The sequence below is a fragment of the Pleurodeles waltl genome, chromosome 4_2, assembly GCF_031143425.1.
Source record: "Pleurodeles waltl isolate 20211129_DDA chromosome 4_2, aPleWal1.hap1.20221129, whole genome shotgun sequence".
Taxonomy (NCBI): Eukaryota; Metazoa; Chordata; class Amphibia; order Caudata; family Salamandridae; genus Pleurodeles; species Pleurodeles waltl.
This window is the reverse complement of record NC_090443.1, coordinates 929,255,563-929,282,802: the sequence shown is the minus strand read 5'-3', so window position 1 is coordinate 929,282,802 and position 27,240 is coordinate 929,255,563. Positions and strand designations below refer to the sequence as shown.

Here is a 27,240-nt window from a genome sequence, read left to right as displayed (position 1 = left end):
TGACAACTTGGAAAAGGGTGGGTGCTTGCTTGCAGCTTGTGATTGACAAGCAGCCCTAGGAAATGCAGGAATCATCCCTGGTTGCCCGGGGCTGCTTGAAAATATGACAGTGTTGCTCATCATTAGAGGGCAGTCTCTTGAGACCCCAATAACTACAGGCAAGGGCTTCCTGCTGAGGTCAAGAAAATAAATAAGAGTTAGCTCATAGTGCATATGTGCCTCAGTGAAATGCGCCATGTTGCCTGTCCTGACAGTTGTGTCTGTGAGGAGGAAAGGGAAAAAAAACAGCCAGGTATCGAGAGCAGCACCCGATAGGTACAGTCTATGTTTTTATTAAGAATAGTAAAGGTTATTTATGTAGATAATAATTGCTCTTAGCAATTACTATCTGCATAACTTACAAAGCTGCCTGCTGGGTGCGTGGAGCCCCAACGCACTCATTCAGGAGCCGCTGCTGCTTCAGGGAGCACCTACTCGTTTCACTTTTCACGTCATACTAAGTACTTTAGGTGCCTGACCACTAGGCAATCGAGCCCATGCATAGTAAAAAGCTTAGTAGATGAACGCACCTTAATTGACCCTACGTACCTTTTTCTTGCAGGTTCTATGGTTGTTGTGAGTATCTATGCAATCCACAGAGACCCCACCCTATGGAAGGACCCAGAGGTATGTATTAAGATTAACTGACCTGTATAATAGAGTGATGTTAATTTGCTTACAGTTTTCTGTGTGTTTTCATTTCGTAAGTGATTATCTCTGTGCAGTATAAACTCACACCCACTACATTTCTATAAAATACCTTCCGCAGCCACCAATTACCTGTTGAGTCTTAATAGGTTGAAATGCCAATTTTATCCTCATCGTGACGTAGAGGTACTCATTATTCAATAAAATTCAGGACAGTTATAAAAAAGTATATCAGCAAGATGACATTAAATCAAGGAGCAGGGCATATTATCGACTGATGTATGTGATTGTTTTATTACTAACTTGTTCAATTAACATCTTAATCCAGAAATGACCTGTGGACATTTTGGATCGACATTTTACTGTTCGCACTTGAGCTGCCAAATTCTAACACTGCTCAAACCACTTACCCCATTTTATTACATACAATACATCAGTATCTCACTACATAGCTCACATAATTTTCTGATATTCCTAAATGAGATGTTTGAGGAAAACAAAAGGGGATATAGGAACTGTGGGCCTCATTACGACCCTGGCGGCCGGTCGTAAACTGGCGGTAACACCACCAACAGGCTGGCGGTGTACCACCAGTGTATTATGACCGTGGCGCATTAGCCCCGGCCATACCGCCGGCCCCTCCAACATGCCGTCAGGCTTCTGCCTGACGGTCATAATCCCGCTGCCCTGGGGATTATGAGTCCCCAACCGCCAGCCTGTCCATGGCGGTAAACACCACCATGGAAAGGCTGGCGTTAAGGGGAACTCGGGGTGCCCCTGGGGGCCACTGCACTGCCCATGCGCTTGGCATAGGCAGTGCAGGGGCCCCCTCACACAGCCCCATTGCGCATTTCGGGTAGTAAAATGTGCGACGGGTGCTACTGCACCCGCTGCACACCAACATTGCCGCCGGCTCTATTATGAGCCGGCTGCAATGTTGATGTGACTTTACCGCTGGGCCAGCGGACGGAAAGGCTGTTTCCGTCTGCTGTCGCAGTGGAAAAGTCATAATAGGGACACACAAATACCGCCAGCACTGGCGGTATAGTGGCGTCCACGGCTTTGGCGGTCTTTTTGAAAGACCGCCGAAGTCGTAATGAGGGCCTTTGTCTCTATTTCTGTACGTTTTTTTGTGAAAGTTCATTTTTTTCCTTTATAAATGAATGCTTGATGAAAAACATTTGTTTGGACAGTTTTCTGAATAGAAGAAAGAGTTTTATAGGAATATTTTAATAATTATTTGTGTTTACTGCGTTTAACTACCGTGAATACTCAAAGCATTTTCATAACAAAATACATTCTATTTAACTTGCAGTCAACACCTATTTAACTTAAAAAACACATGAAATTATCCTTCAAAGAAAAAGTTAAACCTTTGAAAATTTGTAATTAGTTTTATAACATGAATACCTTTTTAAAATGTCTTAAGTAACTTTAATAACTTTTTAAATAGCAGACCAGCTTTTACTTTTCCTACTCTCTTCTTACTTTTAGCATTGCGCATAAGTGTGATTGACAGAAGTTATTTCTGAGTCATCATGTCTTACTCTTGTCCTTTGTGTGGCTTAATCCTGATTTTCCAGGCCTTCATAAAAATTTGTGTAAGCTGTTTATTTCATTTCAGGCTTAGGGGCATATTTAAGAGCCCCTAGTGCCTCCTTGCGCCTCATTTCTTAAATCTGGCCCTTAGTTTCTAGCCTTTCATACATATCCAGGAGAGAGTCTGACTCAAGGGAATAAGTTTGCAAACTCTAGAACTCAGAGGCAAAAGCACATTGTTGATCTAGACCAGTGCATTGAATGGAAATAAGCAAATAATGGTACTCACTATTCCTACGTACCTGGTTACTACTACACAGTACTAGTTCTCTCCTATTAAAAGTGTTGCACCCCTTCTGAGAAGTGCTGGGACTCTATCATTGAAACAAAAGGAGTGTGGACACTCAGGGGCATATTTATAAGCGGTTTGCACCACCAGTATATCACTTTTTCTGACGCACCAGCGGCACAGGCTGCAGACACATATCTACAAGGCTATGCAAAGCCACTTTGTGTGGCTTTTCATGGCATTGTAGACATGGAGTAAGGCAACGTAGCGCAAGTCGCTAGTTGCCTTACTCTGCGTCAGAGAGGTGTTCCATGGACGTTGCACCCATGGATTTTGACGCATTCCTAGATTTACAAGGATTTGTAAACTTGGGAATGTGTGAAAAGCCCATGCCTATCCAGGGGACACATAACGAGGAGCAATAGCTTTATTTCTTGTTTTTTCCTCCTTCTGTGTGTGCTGCATTGGGCAGCACACATAGAAGAAAGAAAACGCCCCCATTGGGAGTTTTTGTGCAGGAAGGTACCCCTGTTTACAGTTTAGTAAATTTGCCCCTGCAAGTTGGTATTTCTGTGTTCCACATAATTAATGTTTTGTTTAGGCACCTCATTAGTTACACTTAGTTGTTTAGGAAACACAAGTGGACCTGTGAACCTAGAGTAGAGCTGCTCTTTTGGTTCACTTAAATCAACCTCTAATATGTCTTCCCATTTATTTTTTGTGATGGTGGTTTGTAAACTAGTGATTTCCTATTTAGAAACACATCCATTTTACAGTTTTCATTTTTTACATATTCTAACTTTATAATCTTTTGGTTAAGAGTCAGGCTGAAGCACAATAAAGATGCTGGAAAACCCGCCCCAGCCAAGACCTTTAAAGTTGTATAAAGAGACTGCAGTGGGTTTTGGGTTAATTATTTGTATTTACCGCTCCATGATTAGCCTTCACCATAATGAAACGGTAAATAAAAACAAACACTGGCAAAACCAATAGGTCTCGGCAATCCAAGAGCTGTAGGCGTTAGCAATGTAAATGCATTTGTGTACGGCTCTGGTGCTGGTTTTTATTGATATACACAAATGCATTACCATTGCTAATGCCTATAGCTCTCTGATTGCCGAGATCTATTGACTTTGCAAATGCTTGTTTATTTTGCTTATTGTGGGTGTTATTTATTTGTGAACCAGCATGTGCAATTTATGAACCCTGTCACTGACTCGATTTTTTCAACATTTCTTTTTTAAATGATACTGAGTAAGTATGTGCAGCTTAGTTTGTTCTTAATGTACTGCTTTCTAATGTTTGGTTGATTAATAAACCCGAGTATTGCTTTAGTTTCTATTAATTTTACCAACCAAGGGCCTGATTTATGAAACGTTAGCTCTGTATTTGCGTCATTTTTTGATGCAAAAGCAGTGTAAACTTACAAAATATAATTATATTATAGGGAACCCCAGATGCAAAAGCAGCATAAACTTACAAAATATAATTATATTTTGTAAGTTTGTGCTGCTTTTGCGTCAAAAAATGACGCAAAGGTGGCACTAACTTTTCATAAATCAGGCCCTTAGTTTCCAAAAAAAGTGACTTTTAGTCACTTGATTTTGAAACATTTTTATTTTTTTGCTATTTGTTTTCTAATTCATAGTTGACCCGAAGGTATCGGACCGCTTTACTTGAGCAGTATTCGCATTACACAAGGTGACATTCAGTTTTTATTTTTAAGTTACTTTTTAAGCATGGGGAGATTAACTGGTTTTGCCCAAAATCACAGGATGTTGAGCCATCCCTAAGATGCAAACCTGGCTCCCTAGTTCCGTAGTTGGCAGTTTTTGTACTTATTATCACCCCCTCCCAGGTCTGGGGATAGCCAATGCCTTTTGATTTTACGAAGATGATATGGATAATATACTTACAAATGAAGCTTCCAATCAGCCACCTCCATCCATTGGTCTATTGATGTGTCATTGACATTTTCCTTCCACCCAGACCTATATCTAGCATTGGGTAGCTGGATAGCCCAGTTAAGTCACTGGATAGCTTCACTGTAAATGTTAGTATTCTGCCCTTTCACAAAGAGAACATCCACACAACAGTAGTTTATTTAAGCACCAGGAGTTTCTATGGCAATGCATGTTTCTGCATGCTCATAGCCAATTTTCTTTTATACTGGGAAGTGCCCGGTAGCTCACCTAACAATGAAGATTTACAAAAACCATGACTGAACAAAAGACCCAACGACAAAACCAAAAGGTTGGCAGCCACCGTCAGACCTATTAGCTTTTACAATGCTTGCTCCTATATGAGTAGCTATTTTCGCATAAATGTGAGATGATACTAGATTTTGACCTTGCAGGTATTTTTTGTGCCCCCCATACATTTTTTTTAATGTGCAAGGCATGCACTGCTGCTCTTTCTATTTTTGTTTATTTCTGCGTACTGTAGGTTAGCTGCAAGCAACAATTGAAGAACAACTTTTATAGCTAACAAAAAGGCTCAGTGGTTTAGACGTTCACCGCAAACATCTGTGTGTGAAATGCATGTCGTGAGTTTTGATCATGGCACAGCCAACTCATCTTTTCATCCTTCTCAGGACAGTAAACTGTGCCCGCCTGCCTGTTCCACAGCTTAGATGTGGTGGCAGTCCTTGTAGCAGCACCGCAGTCCTTCATCCTGGCACAGTATCCACAGCTCCAGAAGTGTACTGAAGAGTTGGGGGTGTCTGAAGTCCACTATTAATATCATGTTGGCCTTAAAAGTGAGGGAAACGCTTCTAGAAGTTTCCGTTTGAAGTCCCCAGGTGTCCTGCCTTCCCTTTCCTGGGTCCAGACTATCTACGCGGGTGTGCAGCCCTTTGTGTGGAGGCAGGACATAGCCTATTCAGGTGTGAGTGGGGCTCTGCCCAGCGCCTCCCTCCCGTTCTGCTAGTGATAGGCCATCCAGGCACAACTGAGCTCCCTATTCTGTGTGCCTGTCTAGAATGAATACACAAAGCTCAACTGTCATCTACACCCAATCATGTGATCGGAGAAAGGCTACTAGCACTAAATGGCTAAGGCAAGAAAATGGCAACGTTTAAAAAGTGTCATTTTCAGAATTGCTATTTAAAATCTGACTTCACCACAAGTTAGCATTTTAAATTGTGATTCCAGAGACACCAAACATGAATTGCCTATCCCTTCCCAATTGGAAATTACACTTAAAAAATGTAATAAAGTAACCCAATGTTATCCTATAGAAGAGAGAGCCCTTGCAGTAATGAAAAACAAATGTAAGAGTTTTTCACTACGAGGATATGTAAAACTTAAACGTTACATGCCCTACTTTTTAAAATACATTGCACCCTTCCCTCTGGGCTGTCCAGGGTCTACCCTAAGCGTGATATATGTGTTTACTTTGCCTAATCAAAATGGCAGTTTAAAACTGCACATACAGGCTCTGCAGTGGCCGGCAAATGTTTAAGGGGCTACTTAAGTGGTTAGCATAATCAGGGCTGCAGGCCCACTAGTAACATTTCATTTGTAGGCCCTGGGCACATGTAGTGGCACTTTACTAAGGACATATAAATAAATTACATATTCCAGTTGGGTATAAGTCAATGCTACCATGTTTAGATGGGTGAGAGCAAGCACCTTAGGACTGGTTGACAGGTGTTAAGGGCACAGAGTTCAAAGGCCAGCAAAAACTAGGTCAGTAAAAATGGAGGAGGACATCAAAATGTTTGGGGGAAGACTACCCTATGGTTGAAAGGTCTAATACTGGGCAGTAAGAAAAGTATTTAGCTGCTGGGGAAAAAATAATTCTGAGGCATTTTATGAGCCCATTTGCATCTCTTTTGCACCCTCCAATGTGATGCAGGAGTGACACAACAGAAAAATTGGATTTATTAAGCCAGGCAAGGCCACCTTGCGTGGCCCTTAGTGGCTTCATAAACCTCAAGTAATGCAATGCAGCGCAAATCGTAGTGGTAGATCTGGGAATGCGCCAAAAACCTACGCCACCCAGGTGAGGAGTAACAAGAAGAAATATCTTTATTTCTCCTCATTTGTTCCTCCTGCTATGTGTACTTCATTTTGCAGCACACATTAAAAGAGGAAAAAGCCTCAGGGAATTCTTTTTGTGCAGGAAGTGGATTTTTTGTGCGGAAAGGTCCCTCTTCATGCACCAACCCTACATACAACAGAGGTACCCTTGCACCATGTTGCAAGAGTGCCTGTGTTGGTGCTACGCAGCCCACTGTCACCAGCACTGGAGAAAGGACAGGATTGCGATGTATTGGGATAAATATGGCGCATGCCTGCCCTTTCTCTGTGACGCTGAACAGTAAGGTGACTTACTGCGCTGCGTCACTTGGCCATAAATATGCCCCTCTATGTTTAGGTGATCCAATAAATAGTCTCAGAACCCTGAAAATGTTACAATTTCAGGCCTGTGAGTAGTGATGATTACGGCATGCAGCTGTTGGGTAACACCACGACCATTGTTCTCCATAAATTATTTGTTGCACGATTTTCATGCGCTTTTCTCTGTCAATGTCTCTTTTAAACTATATTTACTTCACCCATGTTTGTCAAAATAGATGTCAAATAGTAGAATGTGATTTGTGGGCCATTTGAAAGTACTGAAATGTGTTTGTAAAAGTCTAGGGACACTTCAAAGATAAGAGTAGGGTCACATATAAATATACTAGTTCAATAATTAAAATAAACATGCAATGCTGACAGGCCCTCCAGAACCGGCATGATGCTCCCGGTACTAGGAACTTTACCAAAGCTGTTCCTCCTTCTGGCTTGAGTACCTGATTTCAGGACTTGATTCCAGAATTAGGGCAGTGACTTTCTTGAACTGGTCCACATTGCCATTTGGATCTTCGTTGGATTTGAAGGCTGTGCCTTTGAATACTTGTTTTCTGGTAGCATGAAGGCTGAGAAGTTGAGAGAGAGAGAGATCATCTGCACTGACAAGATTGTGTTAGGTAGCATCTCTCTCGAAGAGGTGCATGTGAATGTGGTTTGGCATGGGTGTGGAATTTAATAAAATCTCTACTTGTCCACTGGACAGGTTGCTTATTAAATCTACTTGTCCTCTAAAAACATTTACTTGTCGCAGATCTACATACTCGAGCTGGAGGAGGCAGTAAACAATAGTTACAGGGCTGGATTGCCATTGAGTCTGCAAACCTACAAATTTGCATGTTTAAAGGACTTTAACGAGCTCTTCTCTAATCTTTTCCCATAATGAGAAAAGTTGGAAATTTACTCCTAACAACGGCAGAAGTAGAAGTTGTTCCAGGGTTGGGAAAAAAGTGTTTGGAGGGAAAGAGAACTTGTAAATGCTCAATAGATTTTCACATGAGCAAATCTACACATACATATTTACAGTTCACTAATATTTTGTAGGAGTACGTTTTCCTGATCTACTTCTGTAAGTTCCTCTGAATTCATGATAGCCACTAATTCAAAGATGTATACCATGGGTGCACTTTTGTAACTTTCTTTAAGAATTGGGTTCCTAGTTAGGTATGGCATTAACAAAGACATTTTGTTTTTATTAAACTTCTATTTCTCTCTCTATCTATCGACTAGCTTTACTGAGAGTGATCACATTCTGCTTTTCCACTAGGAGCATATCGGCACACAAAGTAGTTTTTTTCAGTGCCATGGACTACTGTGGCAATCAGTGGCGTAATGAAACTGGAGGTGGCCCCCCTGCAAGGAACATGAAGGGAGCCCCCCATCCAGACTCCCTCAGCGCAGGTGCTGTGCTGAGGGGGCCCCCTGGAGGGGGGGCTGCGGGTCCTTTCTTACACAACTGGTGACAATGTGTGCTTTTTGAGACCATAAAACGTTTTTTGATTTTTGCCAATGTTGGTTTCAATGGTGAGGGCCTGGCAGCTCCCACAAGAATAAAGGGTTACAAAAGCCATGTCAAAACAAGACACGCATTGACGAAACCAAAAGGATCACAAAAAAATGTTGGATCTGTTGGTTTTGCCAGTGCTTGTTTATTTTCATGCTTCCCACATTCTTGCTGAAAATGGTTAAACTGATTTTCCACTAGGAATATTTTTTGAAAATACTAGCATGCATCAACACATTTTATTAAGTGACGCTACAAAGGAATAGCACCTAAAATATCAGAGTAGTGAAACTTTTATTTTGAAAGCAAATAATCATCACTCTTGCTTACAAGCTTCTGCAAACATTTGCATCTAATCAGAAACATTCTGGGAGCATTATACTTAGACTTGTATTGTTAAATTTTTCAAACATGTATCTATACTTTTTTTACTGGAACTACTATCAGTAATGCATTGTGACCCTAAAATATTTATTTACAGCGCTCACCCTAATTATAAAGGTTTTTCATTAATGAACCATAAATACAAGTTATAACAGCATTGACATATGGACATGCATATCACCTCAACTGCAGACAGTTCCCTTCTCTGTAAACTGGCAGCCAAGGGGTTTGTGCTGCAAGGGGTTGGGCATACTTTTCCTAAGGACAAAATAAACATGAAAACTTGTGGCCCTTGACCCCAAACAATATGTCACAGGCATCCGGCAATAGGAATTCCACATCCCTGTTTGGCTGTCCCTGCTTTTGCCATTTTAGCATCTGTAAATTGGCAATATCTTCTGCATTTAACAGGGAACTGATTCGATATGCCAACCGGGAGCTTCTAACTGTGTTCTCAGGAAATCCAAATTTATTTATTTCACAATTAATATTGCACAATCAAACATAAAGGGTATGTGCAATATTTACATAGAAAAACTGCTAGTGCATGTAAGCTACAAAACAACACTTGCATAGCTTAGGGAACTTTACATAGTTATGTAAGTTTAGAACAACAAACATCACATTAAAAAAACTCGACCAGGAAACTAGGCTTTAGCCATGATAAAATGTGGTGATACCTTGAAGCAGGCACTGAAGGATAGAAAAACAAGCAGGCACCCTTTATCCTAGCAAAATGGCTCCAGTGATTAGACTCAAAAGGAGAGGAAAAGAAAGCAGACTGTTAGAGTCCAGTTGATGTTAGAACTAAGTCAGTGACAAAATGGTTGCTTCAAGGTCACTTAGAGCCAGAAGAGTTTGACTATAAATACAACCCATGCTCATCATTTGTGTTTGACCTGTTATTACCAGAGCTTGTTTGACCCCTTTACTCAGGGAATCTTGATGCCCATGAGTCAAATGTTTTATGCTTATGATTATGAAGTTCAACTCCTTGAGCTGGAGTGTGGACTTGCACACAACCACATTGTATCAGATCTTGCCCACAAACGACACAATTTGCTGGCCTTAACTTTGACATGCCAAAGCCATAAATTCCATTGATGCAGCACGTGCAGTGGCACTGGGAACCAAGGCCTGAGAGACTAATTGAACCCTGAAAATTGCTGCATTTTATCATTGAAAGAGATGCAAGTGGGTCCTATTTCCTTCCTAGCACAAGGGCCTACAAAACACTGCCGTGCAGTGGCACTGGGAACCAAGGCCTGAGAGACTAATTGAACCCCGAAAATTGCTGCATTTTATCATTGAAAGAGATGCAAGTGGGTCCTATTTCCTTCCTAGCACAAGGGCCTACAAAACACTGAATACCTTACTGAGACATGCATGTGTGTTTGATTCACTGCAACGTTGAGAGCCTCACAGTCTAAATTCATCATCAGCTCAATGACCACATTCTCCTAGATCAAGGCACTGGAATTGTTTCAAACTGGGAATTCTTCCAAATCAGAAAGAACATTTCTTCACTGCTCTTACAACAAGAACAAGTCCAACTCAATGCCCTTGCTAGCCAGCCTAATTGAGTTGTCTTGCCCTTTAAAATTTTCAGCCAGAGTCTCTTCTTTTTCGAGGAGCTTTCCAACTTATTTAATAAAATAATATTGTATATTAATATGGGTAATGTTTTTTATTATACCTCAACACTTTTGAGCTGGTTATTTTTCCTATATGTTTCCCTTCATATTTTATATATTCTAATTTTGTTAACAGTTCTTTACTGCCTGCTTGTGCTAGTTCAGAAAAGGTCTCAAGTATTGGTGTTAAGGCCTGCTTGTTGGCTCAGGACCACCTGCCAAAGGTGAGCTAGTTTGTATGTGGGGAAACCTGTTCACCCCAGTGGATTGAACTGTTAGGCAGTGCGGGAGTTCAGTTGCAGCTTACATGAAGACATCAACCTCTCCCCTTAGCTTCAGGATATGCTGCTAAGGAGTATCTTGTGGCACTTATTATGGTAATAAGACTGCATGTTTAGGGTGGCAGCACCACCGAGTGTGGGAGATTGACTCATCCCCACAGCATCAGGATGCTGTTGGCCTGACTAGCTAGCAGTATCGTACCCATCCCGATCCGGGTAGTAGTGATTTGTGGCAAACTAAATCTGACACTCTGACTCCTCAGGGAAGTCATGGAAACAGATTATACCACTTTTGCTCAGTTACTCAGTGATTCACACATGCCAGGCCAAACGAGAGATGCAAACTGAATTTCAATATTTTTATTGAAGGAATTGCATCCTAGTATAAAAAGCATGGGCTGCGATAAGGCAGATGAAACATAATACAGTGATCATCATTACAATAAGCGTGAAAAAGATAAACAACCCTGCCAGTTTTGTATGGTTCTAGAAAGTCTAGTGGTTCCTGCCTAACCCCTTTGTATGAGATTATAGTGGTAGTAACCCATCTGCCGGTCCCGATCAAAGGGAGGAACCCCATACCTGAATTTGATAGCAGGGGTCTGCCTGTTGCCTGGATGGCAATCCTCTTGGGGAGCTGAAAGGTCAGCGTCAGGATCAGCAAAGTTGGTTGCAGTATGATGTATGTCCCAGGACGGTTATTGCTGAAATGCCCTCTGTCCTTCTTAGGCCTGTGTGTTGTTCATATAATAAACCCTACACAGTTCATGGAAGTAGGCCTGATGTCATGATACGTCTAGAGGATAGGAACTGTCTCCTAAGGGGACAAGCAACACCCTTGGAGAAGGTACAGAAGGCGTGTTGTGTTAAAAGGCTGATAAAAATGTGCAGTACATACTCTGTCTTCCTAAAAGGAGGAAGCTGATTACAAATTTGAAACAATGCACTATAACAGGCTCTGCTAAATAAATGTCAATGAATATAATATATGTGTGTGTTTAAAGGTGCAGGCTGTAAAATTAACTAAAACCTGGGTGTCCGAACCACACTCTTGCCCAATCACGTGCAGGTTTGGTAGGAATTCCTTAACATCTTAGCAAGTGTTTGAATGTGACCTTTCATTACGTTCTCATCAATCTGTACCATCTTTCAACCAGACCGACCCCAGCCATGACCTAATGTCCTGCGCTTCATTAGATTAGATTCCAGCAGGTGTCTAGTTACTTCCTCCTACAAATATTTGACAATGTCTGAAGAGAAATCGATAAAATTGATTATAAAAATAGAAGAAAGAAAATGCAACATAGGAACCTGATTAAAACACTTCTTTTCTGACAAATCTGCACAATCTTTCAGAAGACCAGTCTTGCATAAATATGTACGTCGCTTATAAGATTTGCTTGGTTCCATCATACAGGACCCTCACCAACTGAATTAGCACTTTTGTGAGAAATAACCATTTGAACTTAAAGTAGCATTTCAGTTGCTACCTATGTGATGTATATGTTCATGTGATGCTCCCTGCTTACCCAGTGAATGTGTAATATCTGTAATAACAATTCATTTGTTTTGTTGTAGGTGTTTGACCCCTTGAGGTTCCTGCCAGAGAATTCATCCCACAGACACTCTCATGCATATTTGCCTTTCGCTGCTGGTTCAAGGTACTATGCACAGCTTTCAGTATACATGTATAGTGTGCTGTCATTCTTACATCTAGATTAGGTGAATGGAATGATTATGTGTGTTTTGTAGAGGGAAGTTACATAAAGAATATATCTGTGATGATTTTTCATTCACATATTGGGGGACAGACTTGCATACAATTATTTAAGAATTTATTACTATGTGTTTCATAATTTTTTTAAGTAGCCAAATTAATATTCTGGTGACTGAAGAGGCCATATTGGGTAAATGAAAGTAAAGTACATCTTAGTAGAATCGAGATTTCTGCCTAACTGTAATTTGCCTTTTACACATTGAAGGTGGTGACATGCATTTTATGTGTGGTTATGTGGAGAGGGTGGGGAAAATCCTCTTCAGTTTGTCCCCACCACTACTGAGCTCATTTGCACAAGGATTACCCACGTGCAAATTACTCCTGTCTCTTCCCACATCCACAATGTGATCCATGCCATGACTACAGTGTTAGTAGTGGACTTGCAAAATGCTCCTAAAATTAGACTTGCATTTTGCTGGTCCTTGTATGTGAAAACTGTCCAAGGGGTCACCAGTGGGTCCTTATGAGACTAGCCATATACGGGGCGAAGGCGGCACTGCATCTAATCTGAGGTAAATGTAATTGAAGTCTCCAGTCCTTTGGCAGATGATGAAGGCCACCTGTCTGCTACCACTGGTCAATTCCATTTGTGCCCATTACTCCAGTTGGATGTTGGGCAGTAAAGACACTGTTGGGTGAAGTCACAATCCAGACAGCTGAATTTACCATCTGCCTAATCGAGGAAGAATACATTACTTTATGACATTTGCAGCCCTGCCACCTCACATGGTGCCACAGTGTGACACACAATATTGGCTCTCCTCGCACGATCTCCTGGTGAGGAGCCAGTGTCATATGGTGACAGAGAAAATGAGCTGGAACCACTATAAACAGTTTACAGCTAGTGTTCGGAGGCTTTTAACTTCCAGTGTCCATTAATGGGTGTGAAAACACCCCAGAACATCATCAGCAGCCTCAGCAAGCTTTTTTTTTTTTTCAAGGCCGGAGTGTGGGGGGGAAAAGTGCCTCCTAGGTGCTTCTTGGCACAAGGCTACACCCCCTCCACAGTCCCGCCCCCTCCTCACACTGTGAGGTTTTTGGTGAAGTTATCAGGTCTGCGGTTGTCTCCATCTGAATTTTACCAGTAATGCTGCATACATTTTCCGGTAGTATTATTTTTGGAAGGTAAGTCCAGCTATTCTTATATCAAAGACCAATACAATAATAATAGCAGCATCAATGCACCCCTTCATTCACTGCCCTGCTGAGAATAGGAAGACACTTCTAGACCTACCCACAAATAAAATATTGTGTGGTGGCCCATGGCACTCTAATTCCCTTAACTTTTAAGTGGGAATGTGCAAAACTGCCAAGTTGCAGCCACTGTAACTTCCCTTTATTTATTTTTTTATAAACCAACTTTACTATTTTCTCATAAAGACAAACAGCACAGTGTGTTCCAGAATCATTGTATAGCAAATAAGAAGATATTGTTATAATTACCGTCATTACTACATGTCACACCTGGGAGGTGGTGTGTGAAGTAATTGCCATAAATAAGCTCCGATATGTTGTTGAGGTCTACTTCAGTGAGTTCTATATAATATGCCAAGTCATCCCAGGCTCCTGTCAGCCACTCAATACGTACCAGTAGTTGGGACGCCCAATAGTACAACTCGATATCGGTCATCCCTGTCCCTCCATCATATAGCGACTGCTGATACTTGTCCGGAGCTATTTGGGGTGGACGACCTGCCCATAAGAATTTACAAAACATGGTGGCTAGTTTCCGGAACCAGTGATTTGGGATTTCATATAGAGTTTTGGAGGATGTATAGAAAATAGAGTAGACTCATCATCCAAAGTAAATGAAGTGGGAGCTGCTCTCATCTATAGAAGTCCCATTTCTCCTTAGTAATTAGGAGTGAGAGATTAAGGCTGCATGCCACATTGATATCCCAAGAAATGTAAATGCCCAGTTACTGGAAACTCAATTTTTTAATACGGATACATGTATGCCAAGACCATATCTTGGCAAACATGTACCCCTATTAAAAAACTGAGTTTTCAGAAGAGGAACCTGAGTATCTTCAGGGAGCAAGGCCTTAAATGGTGTGGGCTAGTTATGGAAAGGAGGACATCTTCATAAAGCTTGATCCTTTATTTTGCCTGAACTTCACTTAAGTTTTTAGAAATTTACTAACTTCATGAAATTAAAAAAACCTTGTAGATCTTGAAAATCTTGCAGATGCTGCACTCGGCCTTGGCTCTGCCCACAGGTTGTGAGTAAAGGATACGGCTTTTGATTGGGTCGAAGTGGTGTGCTTCCTCAAAAAAGTGCCTTGCACTCCACGCAGTTGTGATTATTTTGTATATTTATCCAGCTGCCTGAAATTTAACTTTCAGGGGCACCCCATTTCTCCAAAACTTTCTGTATGAGATCCCAAATCACTGGTTGTGGGAACTCACCACCATGATTTGTAACTTCTTATGGGCACGGCTAATAAACTGTACTAGATAACTAGATAAATGATGGTCTTTTTGTCTAGTAGCAGCACAGATGCGAGGAGGGCAATCATTATCTGTATGGATGCTTAGTTCTGACTTGACTGTGCAACTGCACCCGGACCTGATAAACTACACCAATATTATTCTACAGTTCTTTGCTTCCACACAAATACATATCCATTCCTATGCTATTAGTAATGCTTCACATTAGCATACAACATTCCTTTAAAGCCTGATATATTGCCATTGCCTATGCTTGTTCTCACATAATTGTCCGGCCTCAGCTGTGCTGTCAAGCCAGACCATAGAAAGTGATGGGTGGGATGCTTGAATTAATCTCAGCTGCTCTTAATTACTTGGGGCCACGTCTTAGTCCATCATTTTCTTGCCCGCCATGTCACTTCAGATTAGACCCAGCCATTTGTTCAGAGTTACAGGAAGCCCTAAATAGTAGCAGGGAATATATAGAATCAATTAACCGCATTACAACATTTTACTTTTTGCTTATGGGACATTTTTATGGAAGAAATCCCTGTAAGAGAAGCTAAACTTTGCTTCAGTTCAAATCCGAAAACTTCACCCACCTTCACAAAAAAGAGTGAAGCTTTCCAGTGTTACCCGACTTCAGTGACTGTAGTAGTGTGGCCATCAGTATAAACGCCCTCAGTAAATCCTGCGGTTTTAGAACACTTGAAATTTGTAACATAGTATTAGCTGATTACTCTCTTAGCAGTAATGAAAAAAACAAGATTAACTTTAGAAATGGAATCACTGAGACACCTTGGTTGTCATTATGAGTCTGGCAGTCTCTTGCCAGACTCGCAGTGGCGCCGCATTATGACCACGGCAGTCGCCATGAAAAGACTGGTGGAGAACAGGTGCAGGGGGCCCCCGGTCCAGCACCCTCACAATGTTCACTGTCTGCTTTGCACCCTCACAATGTTCACTGTCTGCTTTGCTTTGCAGACAGTGAACATTGAGAGGGTGCTGGTGCACCCTGCATCCTATAGCATTGCTGCCGGCTCGATTACGAGCCGGAGACAATGCTGTAGGGTGTTTCCCGCTAGGCTGGTGGGCAGAAGCTCAGGTTTCAACCCACCAACCTAGCGTGAAACTCGTAATGGGTCTGGCAGGGTGGTAGCCACCATGGCAGCAACCTTTCTTTCGGAAATTCGGAGGATGGGCAAAAAACATCCACCAAACTTGTAATCAGGCCCCTTATGTTTAAAATTTGTCAAATGTAATACTAAGACAATAACCAGCAGTTGATTGAAAGATAAGAAACTTTCATTAAATTATAACTGTGTTTAAAAAAAAAATTGAATAAATGAAGAATGTTCAAAATACATGTGACAGCATTTATCCTGAATGGCCATGAGGCATAGCACAAACTGAAGTTGAGGGCAATATTGACTTCCAAGGGGTGACATTTATTTAATGTGTACCCCAGACGTGCAGTACATATTTTGTTAATCATACACCATTTTTTCTAAACATCTGACTGTAACGTACCCAAAATCCTAGGTTGATGGGTGAATTAAAAAGGTCTTTCTGAAAGTACCATGGTCTCCACGATCCATCCCCTATGTTTGAATGTTGACTGGTAGTGCATAGGATGAATAGTTAAGCGTGTGAATGAGTGTGTGAAGGCTGAGTGCATGCTAGAACGAGTTAGGGTACAATAGTACCCCATGCAATGTGAGGTCAGAAAGTACAAACAGCCTCAGAAGGAGCCTGGTCTTAGGATAGGGAAAGAAGTCTCCCACAAATTGTGAGGTGCGTCTACGGAAGTCAAACTTTCAGAGCCTAAAAACCTTGGTCTTCTCTTAAAAGGAACTGCTAATTGAGGTGGTCATGTGGAGTTGTGAGAGCGGCACTTAATAGAGAATGTAAAGAACATCCTTTGTGTTGCAGAATACATTGTGCGTTTTCTGTTTGTTGCTGTTCCCACAGTCAATGAAAACGTATGTAGGAATCTTAACAAAGCCTTCATGGGTTCCACAGATGGTGTTTGTAAATGATTCCCCCAAAATACAGTGAGATACTATTTGTAGGCATTAAATAACCTTCCTAGGGTTGTGAGCACTGGAAACCTAACCCAGTTTAAGAAAACGTTGAGTGTAAAGACTTCATAGGCATCTTCAAACATCTCTGGAAAGGCAACGCTCACTTTAAATTTCACGCCAGAAGAAAACATAAGGGTGAATTGTGAAGGAAGATTAGCGGCCTGTGATGCAGAGCTTTGCCGGAGAGACTCATGACACTTTGGAGGAAGTCACAGCCAATTAAATATCAAAAGGTATTAATGTTGGTGGTATTCGTTGAAGCTTCCATTTGATAGACTTGCCAATGTCTGTTAATTCAGGTATTTATAAGAACAACAGCGCCCTTACCAAAGCTAATAAAGGCCAGCTCTCTACCATCTTCTGCCAAAGTCTCCAAAGAAAAGCCTATCTCTTCACTGATTCCACCCACCCACCCACACACAAGCACAAACACTTCCACACAGCATTCGCAGCTGCATATCATTTAAACTCAAACAGTAAATATACAGTTATATCTGTCACTATAGCACAAACAGTATTTTTATCACAGCACCACATCCGTGATAAAGGGTCATTAAATTGCTCCGTTATGAAGCAACCCAGACACAGTCAAACAGGATGTGTCCTTGCAGTCCTAAACAATCCACAATTGGAACTCAGTGAACAATTAATGAGCTCCCTTAACGTTTCATCACAATCCATACTTTTTATCTTTAAGTCAACAGATAAGAAAACTTACACAGACACCTCTGCAATGAACGTCACAGAAACACAGTGCGAAAGCCAATATTATTATCTGCTTTGGAAATGTCCACTATTTGATTAACTTACTGTCAACCTAATCCCCTAACTTTGAATCAAATAACTAAAATTATTAAACGCCAAATGCTTAAGGAAAGACCCCACCCACGCCCCTGGCTTCACTACGTTCTAATCTTCCACAGAATCATTATGCCTCAATGCATAACCGTTTTAACAAATTTACTCCGCATCTTCAAATTGTCATCTCCAGCCTTTAAAACATCCGGTCTGAATCACAAACTGTATTTTGTAGTATGCAGTGCTTAATTTGCAAATAAAGACGTGCTGGTGCCCAAAGCCCTTCTCTTAAACACGTGCCTGCTGCAATTAAATGTGAGAGCAGGGAATACTGAGGCGGCGTAATCCTGAAGCCATCGCAGGCCTCTTCAATCCATTTAAGGCCACTCCCTGCCCCTTCAGCTCACTCTAGCAGCTTTCTACTTTCTCCCTTTGTGACGCTTTTTCATTTTTTCCTTCCTCAGTCTTTCCCATATGTGTCTTTTGCTCGCAGCAAATGCTTGAGGCAGAAGAATAAGCCCCGGCCCACAAAAATAAGTGCCGGTGCTCAGCACCGGAAACAACAAGCACAAATTATGCACTGGTAGTATGTAAAATATTACCAGGGTAGTACTACTCCACACTACAAATGGAATTCACAAACATGTGTATGGAGACCTCTGTCTCCATCTTTTTGTAGTAAATGTAGAAAAGACGGAGGGGAGTTGCTGGAAAATAGGCAAGGTGGTTAGGAAAATTTAATAAGGGGTTTAGGGAGGGAGAGCTTTAAAGATGTAATAAAGGCTCAAATGTACTTCATACCAGCCTTGATGTATTTCAAGGTCACACATGGCCCCTTACAGGTACTACAAAACACTCCAATAGAAAACAAAGGAGATAATGAAATAAAATAACATTCCATAAAAAAAAACTGGTGATATTCAAAATAAACTACTTTGACATGTAAATAATATATATATATTTATGTCTATTTTATACTGTTATTACATTGTACATTATTCATTATTTTAAAATTTAATAATCTTCATATAAAATCTCTTTTAAACTTTCATAAAAATAAAATAACAAAATTAATTGGCACTATTTACTACGTAGTAAATACAAATAAAAATGTTATTGAGAATGGGATTTTTAAATCATTGTTTACAAATTATAAATTAAATTTTTATGGTTACATAAGTTATTTAATATCCATTTAATTTGATGAGTTAAAGTGATGCTTTCTTTTTTTTTGTTAATTAGAGGCTAATAGATATGTTAAAACAATTATAACCTCTGCGACAATTATGACCTCTGCCACAAACTTTCCTCCTTTTTCCACCTCACGATCCAGGACATCTATGACAGCTTCCTGTCACCTGGCACTGGAACCTGTAACTGACCCACCTCCTTAGAACCAGCCTAGACCATCCAAGACTGGTCTATGCTCACCATAGAGGAAACAGTCAACATCATGGACAGCAGCCACTGTGGAGCCCCCTCGGATGGCTTCGCGCCCCACATATACAACAGAGCCTGCACATCCATCACCCGAGCTCCATAACACAATCAACTGCTCCATCAACACAGGCAGATTCCCTGAGGACTGAAAACACTCCGAAATACGCCCTCTCCTGAAATTTCCTGCCCATTTCACTGCTACCCTACCCACCAAAGTACTAGAGAAAGCAATCAATGTACAACTACGGAATTTCATCAAGTCCAACAACTTCCTGGACAGCTCCCAGTCCGGCTTCCACCACAATAACAGCACAGAGACAGCACTCCTGGCAGCCACTGACAACATCCAATTACTCCTAGACTGTGGCCACACCACAGCACTCATACCCCTCGACCTCTGAGCAGCTTTCGACATGGTCTCCTACAGCACTCTGCGCAACAGACTCCACGACATAGGAATCCGCGGAAGAACCCTGGACGCAGGGAGGATGCAGAGGGTCAGACACCTGCCCTACACCTTCAGACCCACAGGATCCTCACTGAGTCCCACACTGTTAAATGTATACATGGCCCCTCTTGCTGCCATCATCAGAAGGCACGGTATGAACATTGTGTCATATGCCAATGACACACAACTCATCATTTCCCTCACCAAAGAACCAGATACGGCCAAAGGGAAATTTCACACAGGAATGGAAGCTGCCACCACCTGGATGAGAGAAAGCTGCCTCAAGCTCAACTCCGACAAGACGGAGCTCATCATCTTCGGAAACTCCACCTCAGCTTGGGACAACTCCTGGTGGCCCACATCCCTCAGCACCCCCCTGCACCGACCAAGCATGCCCTCAACTTAGGAATCATCCTCAACTCCTCCCTATCCATGACTCACCAGGTAAACTCTGTTGCCTCCTCCTGCTGGCACACACTCCGCAAACTCCGGAAGGTCTTCAGATGGATCCCAGGAGATTGTCGTAGGACAGTCACCCACACCTTAGTCACAAGTAAGCTCGACTACGGCAACACCCTCTACGCTGACACCTCAACTAGGAACATCAAAAAAGTCAACTCATCCACCACGCCACTGCCAGACTTATTCTGGACCTCTCTTGCCGGGAACACGTCTCCCAACACCTGGGGACCCTTCACTGGCTACCGGTCAAGAAGAGAATCACCTTCAAGCTTCTCACCCACATGTACAAAGCCATACACAAAGCAGGACAAGCCTACCTGAACCACCGCGTCTCCTTCCACACCCCCACCAGATCCCTCCGCTCCGCCCAGATGGCCCTGGCCACCATCCCTCGCATCTGCAAAACCACTGTCTTTTACCTACACTACAGTGAAGAGCTGGAACAATCTCCCCCTGTACCTCAGACATATACCTTTGCTCACCATCTTCAGGAAGAACCTCAAGATGTGGCTCTTCGTATGAGGCCCCTCCACTCCCCCCCATGCCTTGAGACCCTCACGGGTGAGTAGCTGCGCTCTACAAATACTCATTGATTGATTGATGACATATGAAAATATTTATATATCTTTAAAAGAATAACATTTAATCATTTTCCACATACTTTCCCACAGGAGCTCTCCGCCACATTGGCGGTGATCTCTACCTACGTGTTCAAAGTTACTAGTAGTAACTTCAAACTCATAAATCCTGCTGTAAGAGGCTCCTCGCCGTGATATGGGTGTGGGCAGTAAACATGTAACCTACAATCTAATAGAGACATCTAGTTGCAGATTCCTTACCTTCGAATTTTCCCCCAGGCGTCAGACTGGATCTGGAGATTTTTCTTCGAGCAATACCCTTTCGCATCGGTAGGTGGCGTCGGTCGACTTCGCAGGTGTCATAGGCATCGTGGTCACTGTGATGACGTCAGGAGTAGAACATAGACGCCGCCCTCATGCAGTGACATCAGTTCTTTTCTTTCCGCACCACGCACTGATCCAGAGAAGAGCTACCCTAGGCTATTTTTTGGCCAAATTCGACCGTTTTGTGGAAGTTTTTTGTGTGTGACTTTGGTGCGTCGAGATGTCCCCGAAGACCGGGTTCAAGCCTTGTGAGGACTGCCATCGGACAATGCCGGTGACGTATCCTCATCGTTTTTGTCTTTGGTGCCTTGAGCGCGACCATGACCCTAAGTTGTGCTCCGAGTGTCGGGCCATGCACCCGAAGGCTTTGAGGGAGCGGTCCCTAAAGCTAATGGCGGCCTGGCACTCGACTCCGCGTAGGTCCCGGTCTCGCTGGAGAGGAAGGTCTCGAGATCGGTCGCGGAGTCATCACCACTCGTCTTCTTCTAAATCCTCGGGTCAAGGTAAGAAGAAAAAGAAGTTGAAGAAGTCCCATTACTCTCTGGCTTCGCCCCGTCGCTCGGCCGCTGTGTCACGGGACGAGCATCCACGCACTAGGTCTCCATCCTCGGAACCTGCGTCTGGGTCGACTCTGCGCTTCGCCGAGTTTCCCGGAGCCGGAGCGACCCCCAACTGAAACAGTTTTACGTGGCCATGCGCCTCATATTTGGTCGGGCCGACCCCGATACGGCGCCTTCAGGCCCAAGGGGTTCGGCTGAGGGGCCTTCCGGTTCCGCACCGGCGGCTCCGGCCCTGGATACCAAGGTCATCTCTGGATCCGTGGAGACCTTCCCCGGCGCCGGGTCGATTGTCGACGCTCCCGACGTCGGTGATGCCCATTATCAACGTCGACCCAATTCTTATTCCCGATGACTTGGAGTCGGAGCGGCATCAGCCGATGCCGCCTTTGGCTTCGGTGGGGCCTATGCGCCCCAGGTCGGATTCAGACCCTTTTTTCTATGGACACAAATATGTCCTCGGCCTTGCGCTACCTACTGTAGAGGCCAGGTCTAATCTCCTGACGGAGGTGCTTCATCCTGGGGCTTCTACTTCAGAACCCCTTTTACCATTTAATGAGGCCCTCACCGATGTCCTTTTGGGTACATGGTCCAAACCCAACACAGGGGCTCCCGTGAACAGAACTATCGCACGCCGGCATCGGCCCGCACCGAACAACCCAAAATTCCTGTCCCAACACCCCACGCCTGAGAGTCTTGTTATCCAGGCTTCCTCTTCTTCAGGCGTGTTCCCTTTCGCACCCCCGGATAGGGAATCCAAAAGGCTGGAACAGTTTGGCAAGAAGTTGTTTTCTCCCTCCAGTCTAGCGCTGCGGTCTGTGAACACCGCATGCCTTTTGGGCCATTATACCCACTCCCTGTGGGATACGGTTGCGCAAGTCCTGCTGCAGATACCAGAGGAGGCCCGTGCTATTGTCTCCCAAGCAGTGAACGATGGGAGAGATGCGGCGAAGTTCAATATCCGTTGTGGGATGGATACGACCAACTCTCTGGGCAGATCGACTGCAACGACAGTGGCCTTACGGCACCACGCCTGGTTACGCACTTCTGGTTTCTCTGGAGATGTCCAACAGTCACTCATGGATATGCCCTTTGATGGCACCCGTCTCTTCGGAGACAAAGAGGACTCGGTCTTGGAGAGATTCAAGGATTCCCGGGCTACGGCTCAGTCCCTCGGTCTTTCCTCGGCCTCTCGCCCTCCACAGTCCGCTTTTCGTCCCATTCGTGGACACGGAAGGGGCGCCCTGTCGCGTCCTCCACACAGCCAACGTGCCATGCATGCTGGCCAGCCTATGCGTGCCTGAGGGCGCGGAATCCCACGTGGCCGTGGGACAGGGAACCAGAGATCTGTCCAGTCCACCTCTGCCCCCGCTGCAGCCTCCAAACCCTCCTAGTCCGTGCCCTCACTCCCGCCCAGTTACTGGCAGGATCCGCAATCACCTGCCCCACTGGGAACATGTCACCATGGATGGGTGGGTTTTGCAGATCATTTGGAAGGGCTACTCCATCCCTTTCAAATCTGCTCCACCACACATTCCACCATCCTTACATCACTTTCCAGAGGATCATTTGGCACTTCTCCGTCAGGAAGTCTTGGCTCTCTTGGCCAAGGTAGCTATAGAAAGGGTCCCTGTGCCAGAAGTAGGTCGTGGTTGTTATTCCCACTACTTTCTGATACCAAAGAAGGACAAGGGCTTACGTCCTATCCTAGACCTTTGGGACCTGAACTACTTCCTCAAGAAGGAGAAATTCAAGATGCTCACTCTGGCTCAGGTTCTGTCTGCCTTAGACCCAGGCGACTGGATGGTAGAGTTGGACTTGCAGGACGCTTATTTCCACATCCCTACCCTGCCTGCCCACAGATGTTACCAACGATTGTTGGTAGGTCACAAGCACTTTCAGTTTACCGTGCTCCCCTTCGGCCTTACCAGCGCCCCCCGGGTGTTCATGAAAGTGATGGCGGTGGTTGCGGCTCATCTGTGCAGGTTAGGGGTCTAAGTCTTCCCCTACCTCGACGACTGGTTGTTGAAGGCAAACTCACCCCAGACAGTCGTCTCCCACCTTCAGACTACGGCGAACCTCCTGCACATGCTGGGGTTCACTATAAATGTGGCGAGGTCACACCTGACTCCCTCTCAGACGCTCCCTTTCATCGGAACTATTCTGGACGCAGTGCAGTTTCGGGCTTATCCTCACGATAAGCGAGTCCAAGACATTCAGGCTATGATTCCGATCTTTCAGCCTTGGTCTTGGGTTTCGGTGAGACTGACTCTGAGGATGCTGGACCTCATGGCCTCCTGCATCCTGCTAGTAACACATGCCAGATGGCATATGCGGGATCTGCAGTGGGACCAAAAGTTCCAGTGGGTGCCGCATCAGGGGAATCTCTCCGACATGGTCCAGATCTCGGAGGGGACTGCAAAAGACCTGCAGTGGTGGCTTTCGAATCCAAATTGGGTCCACGGCAGATCCCTCTCCCTTCCCCAACCAGATCTCTCTATAGTGACAGATGCGTCACTTCTGGGTTGGGGTGGCCACATTGGTGAGGTGGAGATAGAGGCCTCTGGTCTCTGGCGGAGTCTGGGCTCCATATAAATCTGATGGAGCTCCGGGCAATCAGGCTTGCGTTGAAAGCATTCCTTCCCTCTCTCAAAGGGAAAGTGGTGCAGGTGTTCACGGACAATACTACCGCCATGTGGTACTCCAACAAACAAGGAGGAGTGGGGTCCTGGACCTTTTGTCATGAGGCACTGCGCCTCTGGACATGGCTGGAACATCAGGGCATTACCCTGATGGTTCAACATCTGGCGAGATCCCTCAACGCCAGAGCAGACAAACTCAGCTGTCGATGCACAGATCACAAATAGCATCTCCATCCGGAGGTGGCGCAAGGTCTCTTTTGGCAGTGAGGAGAGCCTTTGTTAGATCTGTTCGCCTCCGCAGGGAACACGCAATGTCAGCTGTTTTGCACATTGGAGTTTCCAAGGCGGCACTCGCTCAGCGATGCTTTTCATCTCAAGTGGAGCTCAGTCCTCCTTTACGCCTTCACGCCTATCCCTCTTCTGCCCAGAGTTCTCAGGAAAATCAAGAACAACTGGGCCCAAGTCATCTTGGTGGCTCCGGACTGGGCTCGAAGAGTGTGGTATCCAGAGCTTTTGAGCATGTCCATCGATCCTCCACTCAAACTGCCTCTTTGGGCGGATCTTCTGTCACAGCAACAGAGGACGGTTCTTGACCCGAACCGGTCCAACCTCCGCCTTCATGCGTGGAGATTGAGCGGCAACAGTTGACTGCTTTTGCCCTTCCACCCGAAGTCTGCAATGTTATCTTGGCAGCCAGGCGTCCATCGACTAAAACTGTATACGCCTGTCGTTGGAATAAATTTGTGGCATGGTGTACCAACAAATCTGTTGATCCCATTTCTGCCCCTTTGTCAGAGGTTCTTCTGTTCATTCTTTCTTTAGACCACCAGGGCTCTGCTTTGGGCACCCTTAAAGGGTATTTATCTGCCATTTCTGCCTTTCTTAGGCTACCTGATCAGCCCTCACTCTTTAAATCTCCTATTGTGAGTAGGTTCCTAAAAGGGCTCACCCACTTATTTCCTCCCACTCCATTTATCATGCCTCAGTGGGACCTTAATCTTGTACTTACTTATTTGATGCATACCCCCTTTGAGCCAGTCCATAATTGTCCCTTGCGGCTCCTGACCTTCAAAACTGTCTTTTTGGTCACTATCACTTCTGCTCGCAGGGTGAGTGAGCTTCAGGCCCTTTCTTCAAAACCTCCATACTTGTCTGTACACCCTGACAAAGTAGTGCTACGCACTAGAGCTTCCTTCCCTCCTAAGGTGGTTACACCATTTCATGTAGGCCAGTCCATCAATTTGCCTACCTTCCATGCACCCCCACATCCTTCCCATGTGGAGGAGAGACTCCACCATCTGGACCCAAAAAGAGCGTTGGTATTCTACCTCAATCGTACTTAAGATTTCCGGGTGGACGATCAACTCTTCGTTGGCTATGTGGGTGCGAAAAAAGGGAAGGCGGTGCAAAAGTGTACCATCTCTTGATGGGTGCTCCTTTGCATCAAAATGTGCTACGCTTTGGCTAAGAGGCAAACTCCTGAAGGCTTGCGTGCTCATTCCACCAAGAGCAACTGCTGCTTCCACTGCGTTAGCACGCAGAGTTCCTGTCCTGGCTATCTGTCAGGCAGCTATGTGGGCATCCCTGCACACGTTTGCTAAGCATAACTGCCTGGATAGTCAGATCTTGGTTCGCAGCCCACCACCGAGGATGGCATTGCTTGGGTATCTATTCTAAGGTAAGGAATGTGCAACTAGAAGTCTCTATCAAATGTACAAGTTACTTACCTTTGGTAACGAAATATCTGGTAGAGACATATTCTAGTTGCAGATTCCTTACCGCCCACCTATCCTTCCCGCTTGCGAACTGATTTCTAGGTACAGGGATTCCCCCTTTGAGGTCCTACGCTCTGGTGCACCAATCTCAGTGTTCTTAGCAGCTCTGCCCTACGCCGTGGGAAGTTGTTAAAAGAAACTGACGTCACTGCGCGAGGGCGGCGTCTATGTACTACTTCCGACGTCATCACAGCGACCACAAAACCTACAACGCCTGCGGAGTCGACCGACGCCACCTACGGACGCGCAAGGGTCAAGAAGAAAAATCTCTGGATCCAGTCTGACGCCTGGGGGAAAATTCTAAGGTAAGGAATCTGCAACTAGAATATGGCCCTCATTCCGACCCTGGCGGTCTAAGACCGCCAGGGCCGCGGGCAACGGAAGCACCGCCAACAGGCTGGCGGTGCTTCAGTGCCCATTCTGACCGCGGCGGTAAAGCCGCGGTCAGAAAAGGGGATCCGGCGGTTTACCACCGGATTTCCCCTGGCTGGGCTGAACCTCCGTGGCGGCGCTGCAAGCAGCGCCGCCATGGGGATTCCGACCCCCTTCCCACCAGCCTGTTTCTGGCGGTTTTGACCGCCAGGAACAGGATGGCGGGAACGGGTGTAGTGGGGCCCCTGGCATGGGTAGTGCAGGGGCCCCCTAACAGGGCCCCAGCATGATTTTCACTGTCTGCATAGCAACTGCACCCGTCGCACCCCTGCAACATAGCCGGCTCCATTCGGAGCCGGCCTCTGTGTTGCAGGGCCTTTCCCGCTGGGCCGGCGGGTGCTCCCTTGGCGGACGCCCGCCGGCCCAGCGGGAAAGTCAGAATGACATCCGCGGTCTTCTGACCGCGGAGCGGCCATTTGGCGGTTCCCGCCAGGCGGGCGGCGTCCGCCACCCGCCCGGGTCAGAATGACCCCCTATGTCTTTACCAGATATTTCATTACCGAAGGTAAGTAACTTGTACATTAGGTATAATTCAACACTCTGATTTATGAATAGCTAAAACAGTGGAGAGTTACACTTAGGTGTAGTAAATATACACCTGTATATTTATCTTTGTGAATAAGGCCGATCAATTACACTTTGGAGTACACTTCTAAAAACCTCTAATGTATGGCTATCACAGAGAGCCATTAGTTTATTTCAGGTTCCAAAACCAAATGTCATAACTCACTGCTATGATGTAGCAACAGTGATAACAAAACTCGTTATCAACTGTTGCTACAGCATAAAGGCCTTCCAGGCTAGGCTGACAGCTCTGTCT

The 27,240-nt window shown here is 44.6% G+C and overlaps 1 protein-coding gene across 1 annotated transcript in view; it reads left to right on the top strand.

The window, feature by feature from the left end:
- Positions 1–27,240, top strand: part of LOC138293482 (cytochrome P450 4B1-like) — a 407,245-nt gene that overhangs the window by 358,688 nt on the left and 21,317 nt on the right. The window contains exons 10-11 of the mRNA XM_069232721.1: positions 602–666; positions 12,252–12,334. Coding sequence (XP_069088822.1) covers positions 602–666; positions 12,252–12,334 — 148 coding nt within the window. The remainder of the gene's footprint in view (positions 1–601; positions 667–12,251; positions 12,335–27,240) is intronic.